General features: G+C 46.2%; 1 protein-coding gene across 3 annotated transcripts in view; it reads left to right on the plus strand.

Moving 5' to 3' along the window:
• Positions 1 to 14,550, plus strand: part of ATOSB (atos homolog B) — a 59,113-nt gene extending 44,563 nt beyond the window's left edge. For all 3 annotated transcript variants that reach the window (XM_060761162.2, XM_067464689.1, XM_060761161.2), the window contains 6 exons: positions 532 to 590; positions 2,088 to 2,193; positions 4,528 to 4,686; positions 8,491 to 8,559; positions 10,276 to 10,466; positions 13,864 to 14,550. In XM_060761162.2, the coding sequence (XP_060617145.2) occupies positions 532 to 590; positions 2,088 to 2,193; positions 4,528 to 4,686; positions 8,491 to 8,559; positions 10,276 to 10,466; positions 13,864 to 14,017 (738 nt within the window). In that variant the 3' untranslated portion in view covers positions 14,018 to 14,550. The remainder of the gene's footprint in view (positions 1 to 531; positions 591 to 2,087; positions 2,194 to 4,527; positions 4,687 to 8,490; positions 8,560 to 10,275; positions 10,467 to 13,863) is intronic.
• Positions 14,551 to 15,538: the final 988 nt, after the last annotated feature.

The raw sequence follows: 15,538 nt of genomic DNA on the forward strand, positions 1-15,538 counted from the left end.
CTGAGCACAATTCAAAGTGCTGGTTTTAACCTACAAAACCCTATACGGTTCCGGCCCGGTTTACCTGTCCAAACGTATTCTCCCCTATGAACAATCAAGACAATTAAGATATTCTGATGGTGCCCTGCTCTCGGTCCTGCCACTTTTGCAATCATGTCTGGCGGGAACGAGAGACGGGGCCTTTTTTGTGGTGGCCCCTCGGTCGATTGAGATCAGATCTGCCCCCTCCTCCCTGTCCTTCAGGAGGCTGGTGAAATCCTGGCTATGGAAGGAAGCATTCCCTGAGTAATGGTTGAAACCAGCTACAGAACAAAGTTATCGACCGCACATACGGACTGAGTTGGACATGATTTTATCTTGGTGATTTGGCTTATTTGTTATTATATGATGTTTTTAGATTGTACTATTAGCATTGAATCCTTGCTGTAAGCCGGTCTGAGTCCCTCTACGGAGGTTGAGAAGATCAGGATATAAAATAATAAAATAATAATAATAATTCACCTGACAGCTCCTCCTTCGTGTCTCTTCCAGGGCTCAACGAACAGCGGACCTGGCAACTGTCAGCTGAAGACTGGGCTGCGTCTCAAACAGTAAGTGTTTGTTGATTCCTTTTGCTGTTGGGCAGAGTTTGACCACTGCCTTCTGGAGGTCCTGCTGTGTGGAGGAGCTGGACATGTTATGAACCCAAAGAGGTTCCTGTTCTGTTGAGATTAACTTCACAATTCAACAGCAGATCAGTTGCACAACTTCAGCGCTTTCCAGTAGCTTCTTCCTGCACAGTATTTTCAGTCAACTGCTCCCACAGCCTGCAGTCACGCTGGAACCTTTTACGGTCACTTGAGCACATGCCCGGCCATTGTTAGTTTTACCATTATCTTTCCCCCAGTCTAGATGACATTACAAACTTATCACAGCACACAGTTATATCTTGTCTTAGCAGACAGGTTCTTTTAATCAATTACATAGAGCCTTCGATGAACAATATCACAGCACAAGGAGAGAGAATACACTCTACATGACTTCCTTATATACAATTCTATACAATTACACATAGCAATCTCTGATTGGTTCCCAACTCATTAACTTAACTCAGACCCAGGATTGCATCATTCACAATCACCTGGACTAGGCCAGAACACATTCCCCAAATGAAGTTCTATATACAGTTAATGCATGACTCAGCATTCCCAATAGAAGCCTATTAGCAGTGCACGACTCAGCTATATTACATTACAATACATTGTAAAACCTGACATGTTCTTTGTGCAGAGTGTTCAAGGAATAGTAAGGTAGTTTAGATCAATGAGACACTTTAGAGACCAAATTTGGTTTTGACACTATTCATGTAACATTTATTGAAATACAATCATCACAGAATCATATCAGAATCACATCAAGGAGAGCTCTCGTGCACACACACATTCACGCATACTCACGCGCACACAGGCCTCCTCCGGCGAAGGTGATCAGTCTTTTCCGAGGAGGTGTGGACGCTCCGTTGCCATGGATCAGGAAGCATGCATGTTCTTACACGCTTCCTGATCCATGGCAACGGAGCGTCCGCACCTCCTCGGAAAAGACTGATCACTGATCATTTTTCTTCTTTTTAATAATCAGGTTGTTCTGTTCCTTTCAAGTCCTTGTTTTTTTCAAGTTCAGAACATTCACATTCCAGGCCTCATGACTTATGGGGTACACCTGCACACTCCTTACATGCTCGGTCACACACCTTATTGTCCATTGTTGTTCAGCTATGCCTTGCTGCCTCCTCGCTTCGACTGCCAAGGCCGACCCATATCATGCCTTGCAAGAACTCCATGTTGATTTTCTTCAGGCCTGTTTCTTCTGCCCTTCTACATGCATTCAGACATTCATTCTTTACAGACACATGTCTCTGGTGGGCTGGGCACCTGGACCTGGCTTGTGGCTGGTCTGCTCCTCCTGCCTCAATCCCATGATGGCTCCCTGTAGCCTTTCCTGTCTGTCCAACACGGGACTCTGGGTGGCATCAAAGCCAACATCCTCCCAGGAAGAGTTTCCCCCGCTGCATTCCCAGCAGACTGACGCGTGCCTTTCTGCTCCCACAGGAGATCTCTCCGCAGCAGCCTCCGCAGGGCTTCGGCAGGCAGCCGGTCCCCTCCGAGCCCCTGGGCCACCACCTCCACCAGCCGGGCCCTTCTGGGGAACTTCGAGGTAAAACGGAGCAGCTCCTGGGAAGGATGGCTTTCCTCTGGGATCACTGGTTTGGGGTGAATGGGGAGAGATAGGGATGTGCTCTCCTCCTCATTAGCAGAGGCTGACTGTATTATAGAGCCCTTTGTTTGTGGTCACTAGGGGGAAAAGATACTTGATAAAGTATGGGACAGGGTCTTGGAAGAAGGGCCATACTTGTTGGGGTTCAGCCTGTGTGTGAACTTGAACCTGACTCTCTGATTGTATTTCCCGATGCCCATGTAGATGTCAATGTGAATTCTGAGGCCAATTTAAATGATGATGGTTTGAGTAGTGAAAATCCTACAGCCTTGGAAAGCGAAAGTCAAGATTCCCATGAGAACATACATTCCGAGCCAAGTGGAGATGGTTCACTCCCTTTTCCTCCCAGTTTTAGCTCTCCAGAGAATCAGGCACCTGGCCTGCCTAATGAGGATAGGCGGGGGCAGATTTGGCAGAGTCGGGGAGAAGCACAATGTTTACGCAGGTCAGCCAGATTGAAAGAAATCCAAACAAAATCTTCAGGCGTGTCTCACAATAGATTTCTTGGCCTTAAATATGCCTGGCCTGAATACAGCTTCAGACCAGGCATCGTTCCAGATTCATGTGCCAGCGTTTGCAGGTCTCCTGATTCAAGTAGCCTTGTTCCACTGAGGTTTTTTAGTTGTGCTAAGTATGGTTAGTGGTTTCCTAACAAGTTCCAGGATTCAGCAGTTTTGCTGATGGTTTCATGATCTTGTTTATGGACATCTCTTGTTGCTGATTTTTACTGTGGCTTTTTACCTTTGCATTTTTCCTCTATTTTGTATTCATCTTTCCTCAATAAAAAAGGATTGTTTTCCTGAAGCCAAGTGTGGTGGATTGTTGTCTGAGGGTCCAGTTTCCTGCTCTGGGTTGCAACAGTACTGAAGAATGGGTTAGGATAGCACCCCAAGAGAGGCCCTATTCTGCCTCTGAGCCTGTTGGAGCTCAGCCTGTGATTGTGTTTCAGGATCAGGGTGCTTTGGATGCGGGGAGTGATGGCAATGAGTTTCAAGATGGTAATGGTTTGGTCAATGATACTGATGCAGAGAATGACCCAGGAATTCCTGTTCATAGTGTAGTTTCCCATGAGAATGTCCCTGAAGGGTGTGGGGATGATGGTGTACTCCCTGAATTGCTACCAGAGAGTTCCCAGGATTTGGGGCTTGAAAACAACTCTGCACCTGCAGAAGTTAATGAGCAAATAGATAGACGGCAGGAGATTAGTCCAAACAGAAAAGCCGAACAGTGCCTTCGGCGGTTTGCCAGAATCCAACAGAAAAAAATAAGGGAAGGTCAAGGATATTGATGCAGAGAATGAACAAGAGATCCCTGTTCATAGTGTAGTTTCCCATGAGAATGTCCCTGAATGGTGTGGGGATGATGGTATACTCCCATTGTTACCAGAGAGTTATTTATTTATTTATTTCTCGCATTTCTATCCCGTCCTTCTCAACCCCCAAAGGGGGACTCAGGTCAGAGTTCCCAGGATTTGGGGCTTGAAAACAACTCAGCACCTGCAGAAGTTCATGAGCAAATAGATAGACAGCAGGAGATTAGTCCAAACAGAAAAGCTGAACAGTGCCTTCGGTGGTCTGCTAGAATCCGACAGAAAAAGATAAGGGAATCTCAATTAAAGCGAAACCAATTTCTGTGTGCTTCGGATAGCTTAACGAGGGGATAAAAGTTCCAAGTATGGGAAATATAGTCAGATGAAGCATCATTTGGGATCAAGTTAAGTTCTCGTCCTTGTTCATGGAAGCCTAGCATGGAAGATTATTGATTTGTGTTACAATTGTTTTTAATTGCTCTTTACTTGTCTCATGATGTTTTGTATTGATGTTGTTCACCGCTTTGAGTCGCCTGAGGGCTGAGAAAAGCGGTATATAAATAAAGTAAATAAAGTAAATAAATAAATATTAATGCATAAGTATTTTTTTGTTTCATGGTTTTGATTCTTGGATTTTATGACTACATACTCATGTCTTGGATTAATGTTTTCTGGTTTTCTGGATTATATTAGAGAAGTGTGGACTTTGTTTTCATGGACTTTGCTGAACTTTACCCTGGACTGTTTTGTTCCTGCTTATCTTCTTACCTAATTGGATTTACCTATTTCTTTAAAGTGCTTTTTAACTTGATGCTTTTTAATTATCTTCAATAAAAGGATTGTTTTCCTATTCAACGTGTAGTGTTTAAAGTCAGGTTGTTTTTTTTCGTGCTCTGGAGTGCAACAGAGCCCCTTGAACACCATCCTTATCCCTTTTGTGACTCTGCTCCTGCCTTCCCACCCAGGAGTCCATGCTGAAGGGCCGCTTCCCACCGTCTGGCCGCATCGAGGGCTTCACCGCGGAGATCGGGGCCAGCGGCTCCTACTGCCCGCAACATGCCACTCTGCCGGTGGAGGTCACCTACTTCGACATAGCGGAGCACAGCGCCCCCTCGCCCTTCCTGGTAGGCGCATTGAGGGGAAAGTTGCAAGATAGATGCGAGTGGGGGCTTTTGGTTGGATTCAGTCCCAGCCCATGCCTTTAAGAAAAGGTGACCAGTGTATTTGGTAGCTATAGCAGAGTAGAGTGCTGTGCGGCCAGAGCTATGTATAAGCTTATACTAAGAAATAGGAGATAAAATGCTCACGATACTCGGGTAAGATTTCAAAGAACCTTTCTTTTATGCAGGTAATACACCTCAGATAACACAGTATGTCTTGTCCCCACAGTGGCTGTTAGTGTTTTCTTGATTGAGCCTTGATTGTCCCATTAGTTCGAATGAGTTCAGTTCCTTTTTGTATAGTTTTCTTTGGGAGGGAACCTGAATTACACCCTGTCCTTTTAAGAAACCTCCCAGAGGCCAAGATGACAGTGTTTACAGCTAGTCAGTCTAAGGGTGCCAAGGAGCTTAGAGGCTGCAACATCTTCCACGTCAGAGTTTAAGGAAACTCAGTCAAAAGTTGTTAAAAAAGTCAAGCCAAAGGTTGAAGAAATTAAGTTTAAGACTTGGAGAAACAAGTCTGAAGTGTTAAGGAACCAAGTCTGCAGTTTAAAGAAGAAAAGAGACTTAACAGGAGGTGTTAACAGAAGCCAAAGCCAGAAAAGAGGCTAGAAAGACGATATTTTTATCTGTACTGGATCGTCAGCCAGTCTGGAATTATTATTTATTATTTACAGTATTTATATTCCGCCCTTCTCACCCCACAGGGGACTCAGGGCAGATCACAATGCACACATACATGGCAAATATTCAATACCATAGATACACAACATATATAGACAGACACTCAGAGGCTATTTAACTTTCCAGCTTCATGAGGGTATGCTTTTTTGAATTCCGGCCACCGGGGGAGCTGTCGCTTCACCGTCCACTTGTGACACCAATGGAGTACTTCCTCATTCTTTGCCTGCTGCTGGAGAGTTTTTTATGGCGTCGTAAATTAGTCTCCTTGCATAAGTGGCACCTAAATTTCCTACTTGACAGATGCAACTGTCTTTCGAGCTGCAAAGGTTGACAGCAAGTTAGACAAATGGCCAGAAGCTCACTCCAACCTGGGCTGGCTTTGAACTCATAACCTCTTGGTCAGTAGTACTCCTCTGAGATTTATAAACAATGCAGCCGCCAAATGAAAGCAACTAATAATATTTATTTATTTGATCAGTCATATGACCATTTCAAAATAGAACACGTGTAAAAAACAAGGCAAAAAGGTGAGGACAGCAGCTGACTTTTTATTTAGAGTCAGTCTTATTTTCCTGGTTCTTCTTTCAGGAAATCTGCTCTTTTCTTAATAGCTTTCAGAATAAAAAAGGCTGACTCTGGTGATGCTGGATCTTTCCTGCCCTTGCAAGAGGGATGTGAGAATATCATTTCTGTTGGGGGACCTGCAGTTGGATAATATTGGATGTAAATACCTGTCTCGCAATTCAGGATATGCTGGACAGTCAATTAAGAAATGTTCAATGTCTTCCACTGTTTGTTCTGCCCAGACCCAGAATCTCTCCCTTCTTGGGATGTTACAGTAGCGCCCGGTTTGCACCATAGTACCGAGTTGTTCAAACCTAGCCCTAGTATATATTAGGTTCTTGTGGGTTTTTTCGCGCTATAGAGCCATGTTCTAGAGGCATTTCTCCTGACGTTTCGCCTGCATCTATGGCAAGCATCCTCAGAGGTATGAGGTCTGTTGGAATTAGGACAATGGGTTTATATATCTGTGGAATGCCTGGGGTGGGGCAAGGAGCTCTTCCCTGCTGCAGTTAGGTGTGAATGTTTCGCTGATCACCTTCATTAGCATTTGAAGGTCTGCCTGAGCCTGGGAAAATCTGTTCCTGGGAGGTGTTAATCTGTGCCTGGTTTTTTCCTCTCTGTTGTTTAGCTGTTATAATTTTAGAGTTTTTTAATACTGGTAGCCAGATTTTGTTCATTTTCATGGTCTCTTCCTTTCTGTTGAAATTGTCCACATGCTTGTGGATTTCAATGGCTTCTCTGTGTAGTCTGACATGGTGGTTGTTGGTGTGGTCCAGCATTTCTGTGTTCTCAAATAATATGCTGTGTCCAGGCTGGTTCATCAGGTGCTCTGCTATGGCTGACTTCTCTGGTTGAAGTAGTCTGCAGTGCCCATTGTCCTAATTCCAACAGACCTCATACCTCTGAGGATGCTTGCCATAGATGCAGGCGAAACGTCAGGAGAAATGCCTCTAGAACCTGGCTCTATAGGCCGAAAAAACCCACAAGAACCTAGTGATTCCAGCCATGAAAGCCTTCGACAATACCTAGTATATATTCTTTTTAAGGGTAGAGGAAGTGGAATAGTTAGGTAGTGCTCTCAATGAATATTCCTTTTGTGGGAAGCTAAAAACCTTGTGGCTGAAGACCTACCTATGCTCTCTAGGTTCAGCTGTACATAGACATCCCGAATGCGCCGCTTGAGCACTTGCCCTGCCCCCCGGACCCAGAACACCCAGAAATGGCAAAGGCAGACCGAATCCAGCCAGCTCATTATTCAGAGCCGCCATCCACGATGACTTCTGGTCATGCTGGACTTGATCCTCTAGACCAGTGGTTCTCAACCTTTCTAATGCTGCGACCCCTGAATACAGTTCCTCATGTTGTGGTGACCCCCAACCAAAATATTATTTTTGTTGCTACTTCACAACTATAATTTTGCCCCTGTTATGAATCATAATACAAATATCTGATATGCAGGATGTATTTTCATTCATTGGACCAAATTTGGCACAAATACCCGATATGCCCCAATTTGAATACTGGTGGGGTTGGCAGGGGATTGATGTTGTCATTTGGGAGTTGTAGTTGCTGGGATTTATAGTTTACCTACAATCAAAGAGCACTATGAACTCCACCAATGATAGAATTGAACCAATCTTGCCAGAACTCCCTTGACCAACAGAAAATACTGGAAGGGTTTGGTGGGCATTGACCTTGAGGTTTGGAGTTGTAGTTCACCTCCATCCAGAGAGCACTATGGACTCAAACAATGATGGATCTGGACCAAACCTGGCACAAATACTCAACATGCCCAATGTGAATGAACAGTGGTGGAGTTTGGGGAAAATAGACCTTGGCATTTGAGTTTTAGTTGCTGGGATTTATAGTTCACCTACAATAAAAGATCATTCTGATCCCCACCAATGATAGAATTGGGCCAAACTTCCCACATGGAACCCCTACGATCAACAGAAAATTCTATGTTTTTGGATGGTCTTTGGCGACCCCTCTGGAACCCCCTCGTGACCCCCCCAGGGGTCCCGACCCCCAGGTTGAGAACCACTGCTCTAGACATAGGCGAGGAAGTCTACTGGGAACCATAGAGTTTACTTTTGACCAGTAATTAAACTGTCTCATTAAGATTTGAGCTTTGACTGGGAGTATTCCTAGCTCAGCCCTTACTGCCACCATCAGCGTTGTTCTGGAAAGGCCGAGGAAGGTGCAAAGCTGCTTAACTTGGAAGGCTTCGATCTTGGCCAAATTGATGTGCCCCCAAATTTCAGCCCCAAATATAAGTGCTGGCACTATTTTTGTTTTAAGGACTTCCAGAGTAGGTCTGATTGTGCCTGGGTATCTATGATGGTACAGCTTATAAATGGAACCTGCTGCTTTCGTTGCTCTTTGCATACTATGAGTAACTCAATAATAGAAGATCTCGTCTCTGGCTTCGTCTCCTTTGCTCCTGACATGACCGTCCCCACTCAGGTGGGGACCTGAGCTTTCTTGCCTAATCCACCTTCCTTCCTCTTCCTCTTCTAGGGAGTCATTGACTTGGAAGCTCTGGGAAAGAAGGGTTACAGCATCCCCAAGACGGGCACCATCCAAGTGGTGAGTTGTGGCCAGACAAGGGATCGAGGCTGAGCTTGACACCATGAAGATGGGCAGTCTAAGGACCTTCTTCTCCCCATAGAGTTGGGGGAAAGAGGCAAAGGCCATGCCAGGTGGAAAGGTGACTCTCCAGAGACCCAACACATTGGCTCTCTTGTCTCTCTGAGATCCATGGCAGCTGTTCTAGTCGGTACAGCCGGTCCCCGCAAACATTGTCGCTCACTTTCACAGAATTTACAAGCTTGGTAGTTGATAAAATGTCCTTTGACCAGTATCTGGCCACTTGGAGTGCTTCTGGTGTTGCCGCAAGGAGGTCCTCCATTGTGCATGTGGCAGGGCTCAGGTTGCATTGCAGCAGGTGGTCAGTGGTTTGCTCTTCTCCACACTCGCATGTCGTGGATTCCACTTTGTAGCCCCATTTCTTCTCGTGGTGCCAGAGCGCAGTCTGTTCAGCGTCTTCCAAGTCTCCCAGTTTTCTGTGTGCCCAGGGGGGAGTCTCTCATTTGGTATCAGCCATTGGTTGAGGTTCTGGTTTGAGCCTGCCACTTTTGGACTCTCGCTTGCTGAGGTGTTCCAGCGAGTGTCTCTGTATATCTTAGAAAACTGTTTCTTGATTTAAGTCGTTGACATGCTGGCTGATACCCAAACAGGGGATGTGCTCGAGATGTCTCTGCCTTGGTCCTTTCACTATTGGCTGCTACTTCACGGCAGATGTCAGGTGGTGCAGTACCGGATAAGCAGTGTAATTTCTCCAGTGGTGTAGGGCGCAGACACCCTGTGATAATGCGGCATGTCTCATTAAGAGCCACATCCACTGTTTTAGCGTGGTGAGATGTGTTCCACACTGGGCATGCATACTCAGCAGCAGAGTAGCATAGCGCAAGGGCAGATGTCTTCACTGTGTCTGGTTGTGATCCCCAGGTTGTGCCAGCCATCTTTCGTATGATACTGTTTCTAGCACCCACTTTTTGCTTGATGTTCAGGCAGTGCTTCTTGTAGGTCAGAGAACGGTCCAGGGTGACTCCTCCCAGGTATTTGAGTGCGCTGCAATGCTCCAGTGGGATTCCTTCCTTCCCAGGTGATTTTCAGAGCTCGGGATTCTTGTCTGTTCTTGAGATGAAAGGCACATGTCTGTGTTTAAGGTGGATTAGGGATCAGCTGGTTTTCCCTGTAATAGGCAGTAAGAGCACCTAGAGCTTCGGAGAGCTTCTGTTCAACCATCTCAAAGCTCCCTGCTTGAGCAGTAATGACACGATCATCAGCATAGATGAAACTCTCTGTCCCTTCTGGCAGTGGCTGGTCATTTGTGTAGATGTTGAACATGGATGGAGTGAGCACGCTCCCCTGAGGCAGGCCGTTCTTCTGTTTCCGCCATCTGCTTCTCTGGCCCTGGAACTCAACAAAAAAGCTCCTGTTTTGTAGCAGGTTTCCTATGAGGCGGGTGAGGTGGTCGTCCTTTGTGATATTATACATTTTTCTCAGGAGGAGGCGGTGGTTTACAGTTTAAAGGAATGAAACCTAGCCATTGCATTGCAACATTGCAACATGCAAGCAAGCAAGCAAAACAACCAAGGGTCAGGCTGCTACTCCAATTCTGCTGCTGACTCAGATGCTGCCCGCCGGCAAAAAGGCTCTTAATCTTTGTCTTCAGCACTGACCCTGAAAACGGTCTATGTTGAAATCAAAGGACAATTTCTTTCTCTTTCTCTCTTCCAGACCTTATTCAACCCCAACAAGACAGTGGTGAAGATGTTCCTGGTGACCTACGACTTCCACGACATGCCCGCCAACCACATCACCTTCCTGCGCCATCGCATCTTCCTGGTTCCCGTGGAGGAGGAGCAGGGGGTCGGCCCAGTCGTCGGTGAGCCCCCCAGGAGGGTGCTCTGCTACCTGATGCACCTGCGGTAGGTGTTTCCCTACCTGGCAGAAAGAAGGGGGTTGGCTGGTTGACCCTTGGGGTCCCTTCGCTCTTGGATTCTAGGGACGAGCATGAAACAAGGATCCCATGATTTGGAATAGGATTCAATGTTCTTTGAGATAGATTCAATGGTCTTTAGGTGTCCATATGGAAGATCTTCTTCTAGTAGCTCATGAAGCAAGAATTGTCTCTCTCTGCAAGTTCCTGGACAGCTAAAGCCTAGATAAACGATTCCGGTCCAGCTTACCTATCCGAACGTATCTCTCCTTATGAACCATCTAGGACTTTAAGATCATCTGGGGAGGCCCTGCTCTCGATCCCGCCTTCCTCGCATATGCATTTGGCGGGGACGAGAGACAGGGCCTTCTCAGTGGTGGCCCCTTGACTATGGAACGCCCTCCCAAGGAATATAAGATCAGCTCCCTCCCTTCTAACATTCTGCAAAATGGTTAAGACCTGGCTCTTCAAGCAAGCTTTTTCTACTGGAGCATAATTAGACGTAAACAAATATAAGGAATGACTGACGATGTAACTGGACAACTATTTTAGTAAGGCAACGCCGAGGATCTTGTTTTGACAGATATATTTGCATTTTATATTACATTTTAAATGTTGAATTGTTTTTATAATTGGGTTGTTGTAGGTTTTTTTGGGGCTATATGGCCATGTTCTAGAGGCATTCTCTCCTGATGTTTCGCCTGCATCTGTGGCAAGCATCCTCAGAGGTAGTGAGGTCTGTTGGAAATAGGACAATGGGTTTATATATCTGTGGAAAGACTAGGGTTTTTATAATTGTTTTAACCTCTCAACAAAAGATTGCCCCAGGCACTGCCAGGCCATCAAATGCTAATCAAGATGGTCAGTTGAAACATTCACACCTAGCTCCAGCAGACAAGAGTCCTTTGTCCCACCTTGGACATTATTCCACAGATATATAAACCCAATTTTCCTAGTTCCAAGAGACCTCACTACCTCTGAGGATGCTTGCCATAGACGCAGGTGAAACGTCAGGAGAGAATGCCTCTAGAACATTTATTTATTTATTTATTTCGGGCACTTCTACCCCGCTTTTCTCAAACCCCAAGGGGGGACTCAGGGCGGCTTACAACCAGCACAATTCGATGCCAACAATTCAACAGATAAATTACATAATAGTAATAACCACAATAGTTAAAAACAATCAATTAAAACAATTAAAAGACAATCAAGTGGCCAATGTTCACCGAGTTCTGATATCCATAAGTCCATTCAGCATTACCATAGTCCATTCCAATTTCTGGTCGTCATTACCTTGCCAGTCTGCCAGATTACCCAAAGGCCTTGTCCCATATCCATGTTTTCAGCATTCTGAAGGAGAGGAGGGATGTTGATGACCTAATTTCCCCAGGGAGTGAATTCCACAGGCGAGGGGCCACCACCAAGAAGGCCCTGTCCCTCATCCCCACCAACCTCACTTGTGATAGAGGCGGGGCCGAGAGCAGGGCCTCCCCCGAAGATCTTAAACTTCGAGGTGGGACATAGAAGGAGATATGTTTGGACAGGAGATACGTTCGGCCATAGAGCCTGAAAAAACCTACAACAACCCAGTGATTCCGGCCATGAAAGCCTTCGACAATACATTGTTTTAACTGTATTTTGATATTTGTTATGGCATCAAATCGTTCCTGACTGTCAATTGCCTTGAGTCACCTCTGGCTGAGAATGCGGCAAATAAATAAATAAATAAATAAAGTAACTGTTCAATGTATTGTCGAAGGCTTTCATGGCTGGAATCACTAGGTTCTTGTGGGTTTTTTCGGGCTATAGGGCCATGTTCTAGAGACATTTCTCCTGACGTTTCGCCTGCATCTATGGCAAGCATCCTCAGAGGTAGTGAGGTCTGTTGGAAATAGGAAAATGGGTTTATATATCTGTGGACTGGCTGGGGTGGGGCAAAGAGCTCTTCCCTGCTGGAGCTAGGTGTGAATGTTTTAACTGATCACCTTCATTAGCATTTGACTCAGCCAAGCCTTCAAATGCTAATGAAGGTGGAGCTAGGTGTGAATGTTTCAACTGATCACCTTCATTAGCATTTGACTCAGCCAAGCCTTCAAATGCTAATGAAGGTGGAGCTAGATGTGAATGTTTCAACTGATCACCTTCATTAGCATTTGACTCAGCCAAGCCTTCAAATGCTAATGAAGGTGGATCTAGGTGTGAATGTTTCAACTGATCACCTTCATTAGCATTTGACTCAGCCAAGCCTTCAAATGCTAATGAAGGTGGAGCTAGGTGTGAATGTTTCAACTGATCACCTTCATTAGCATTTGACTCAGCCAAGCCTTCAAATGCTAATGAAGGTGGAGCTAGGTGTGAATGTTTCAACTGATCACCTTCATTAGCATTTGACTCAGCCAAGCCTTCAAATGCTAATGAAGGTGGAGCTAGGTGTGAATGTTTCAACTGATCACCTTCATTAGCATTTGACTCAGCCAAGCCTTCAAATGCTAATGAAGGTGGAGCTAGGTGTGAATGTTTCAACTGATCACCTTCATTAGCATTTGACTCAGCCAAGCCTTCAAATGCTAATGAAGGTGGAGCTAGGTGTGAATGTTTCAACTGATCACCTTCATTAGCATTTGACTCAGCCAAGCCTTCAAATGCTAATGAAGGTGGAGCTAGGTGTGAATGTTTCAACTGATCACCTTCATTAGCATTTGACTCAGCCAAGCCTTCAAATGCTAATGAAGGTGGAGCTAGGTGTGAATGTTTCAACTGATCACCTTCATTAGCATTTGACTCAGCCAAGCCTTCAAATGCTAATGAAGGTGGAGCTAGGTGTGAATGTTTCAACGGATCACCTTCATTAGCATTTGACTCAGCCAAGCCTTCAAATGCTAATGAAGGTGGAGCTAGGTGTGAATGTTTCAACGGATCACCTTCATTAGCATTTGACTCAGCCAAGCCTTCAAATGCTAATGAAGGTGATCAGTTGAAACATTCACACCTAGCTCCAGCAGGGAAGAGCTCCTTGCCCCACCGCAGCCAGTCCACAGATATATAAACCCATTGTCCTAATTCCAACAGACATCACTACCTCTGAGGATGCTTGCCATAGATGCAGGCGAAACGTCAGGAGAAATGCCTCTAGAACATGGCTCTATAGCCCGAAAAAACCCACAAGAACCTAGTGATTCCAGCCATGAAAGCCTTCAACAATACAATAATGTAACTGTTGCCAAAACTCTCAGGCTCGGCTAGCTTCCTGGGGCTAGCCCAACCAATCAGCTTTGTGCTTTGCATTTTTCAGCTAACACACTCGCCAACTGATTTTACATGCCTTAATAGTGTTCTGCAAGTGCCTTCTGAATCCGAATGAACATTTCCTTCCCGTCCGGCCGCAGGTTCCACAGCTCCAAGTCGGGGAAGATCTACTTGCACGACAACATCCGCCTGCTCTTCTCTCGGAAGTCCATCGAGATCGACTCGGGGATCCCTTACGAGCTGAAGTCCTTCACGGAGCTGCCCCGCAACCCTTGCTACTCCCCGCGGGCCTGACTCGGAGGGCGGGCGACGCTGGAAGAGTTTTGCGTTCGGCCCCGAAAGGGGAAGCCGGAGGAGCCAGGAGTGCCGGAAAAGTGCCGCCCCGCCTCCCCGCTTCCCCTTGTTGGAGCCCTTTCGGAGTATTTATTATTGGAGGCCAGATCGCAAATGCAGATGAATATCGTGCCCTGAGACCGGTGCCCTGTCCCATTTTGCAAAACGGGCATGAGAGAAGGGTGGGCTGCGGAAGGGAAGCGACCGTTGGGTGGGAGAGAGGAATCCGACGCCAAAAGTCAGGTGCAAACAGTCAAGGTTGGGAGGAAATGGGAATGTGTGAGTGTGAAATGTGCCAGAATCGAGGGGCCTTTTGGGGTGGAGGAAGGAGAAGGGGGTTTGGCATCTAGAGCAGGGGGATTGCAGGATTCCTGGGCGGTTTTCCTTTTGTTGTCGAAGACTCACACTGGGTTGCTGCGAGTCTTTCAGGCTGTATGGCAGGAATGGGCAAACTTTGGCCCTCCAGGTGTTTTGGACTCCAACTCCCACAATTCCTAACAGCCTACCGGCTGTTAGGAATTGTAAGAGTTGGAGTCCAAAACACCTGGAGGGCCAAAGTTTGCCCATGCCTGCTGTATGGCCATATTCGAGCAGAATTAGTAGCAGAAGAATTGTGGGAGTTGGAGTCCAAAACACCTGGAGGGCCAAAGTTTGCCCATGCCTGCTGTATGGCCATATTCGAGCAGCATTCTGTCCTGATGTTTTGCCTGCATCTGTAGCTAATGGCATCTTTAGAGGTTCTGAGGATGCTTGCCACAAATGCAGGAATTGTTAGGAATTAGTAATGGTAGGCTGTTAGGAATTGTGGGAGTTGGAGTCCAAAACACCTGGAGGGAAGACTGAAGTTTGCCCATGCCTGCTGTATGGCCATGTTCGAGCAGCATTCTGTCCTGACGTTTTGCCTGCACTGTAGCGAATGGCATCTTCAGAGGTTCTGAGGATGCTTGCCACAAATGCAGGCATTGTTAGGAATTAGTAACAGAATTAGGAATTGTGGAAGTTGGAGTCCAGAACACCTGGAGGGTGTTTTCCCATCTGTGGCAAGCACCCTCAGAACATCTGAAGATGCCATTAGCTACAGATGCAGGCGAAACGTCAGGATAGAATGCTGCTCAAATATGGCCATACAGCAGGCATGAGCAAACTATGACCAGCATCCTCAGAATCTCTGAAGATGTCATTAGCTACAGATGCAGGCGAAACGTCAGGATAGAATGCTGCTCGAATATGGCCATACAGCAGGCATGCGCAAACTTCGGCCCTCCATGTGTTTTGGACTCCAACTCCCACAATTCCTAACAGCCTACCGTTACTAATTCCTAACAGTACCTGCATTTGTGGCACACACCCTCTGAACCTCTGAAGATGCCATTAGTTACAGATGCAGGCAAAACGTCAGGACAGAATGCTGCTCGAATATGGCCATACAGCAGGCATGAGCAAACTATGCTAGGTGTTTTGGACTCCAACTCCCACAATTCC

The sequence above is a fragment of the Anolis sagrei genome, chromosome 2, assembly GCF_037176765.1.
Source record: "Anolis sagrei isolate rAnoSag1 chromosome 2, rAnoSag1.mat, whole genome shotgun sequence".
NCBI lineage: Eukaryota > Metazoa > Chordata > Lepidosauria > Squamata > Dactyloidae > Anolis > Anolis sagrei.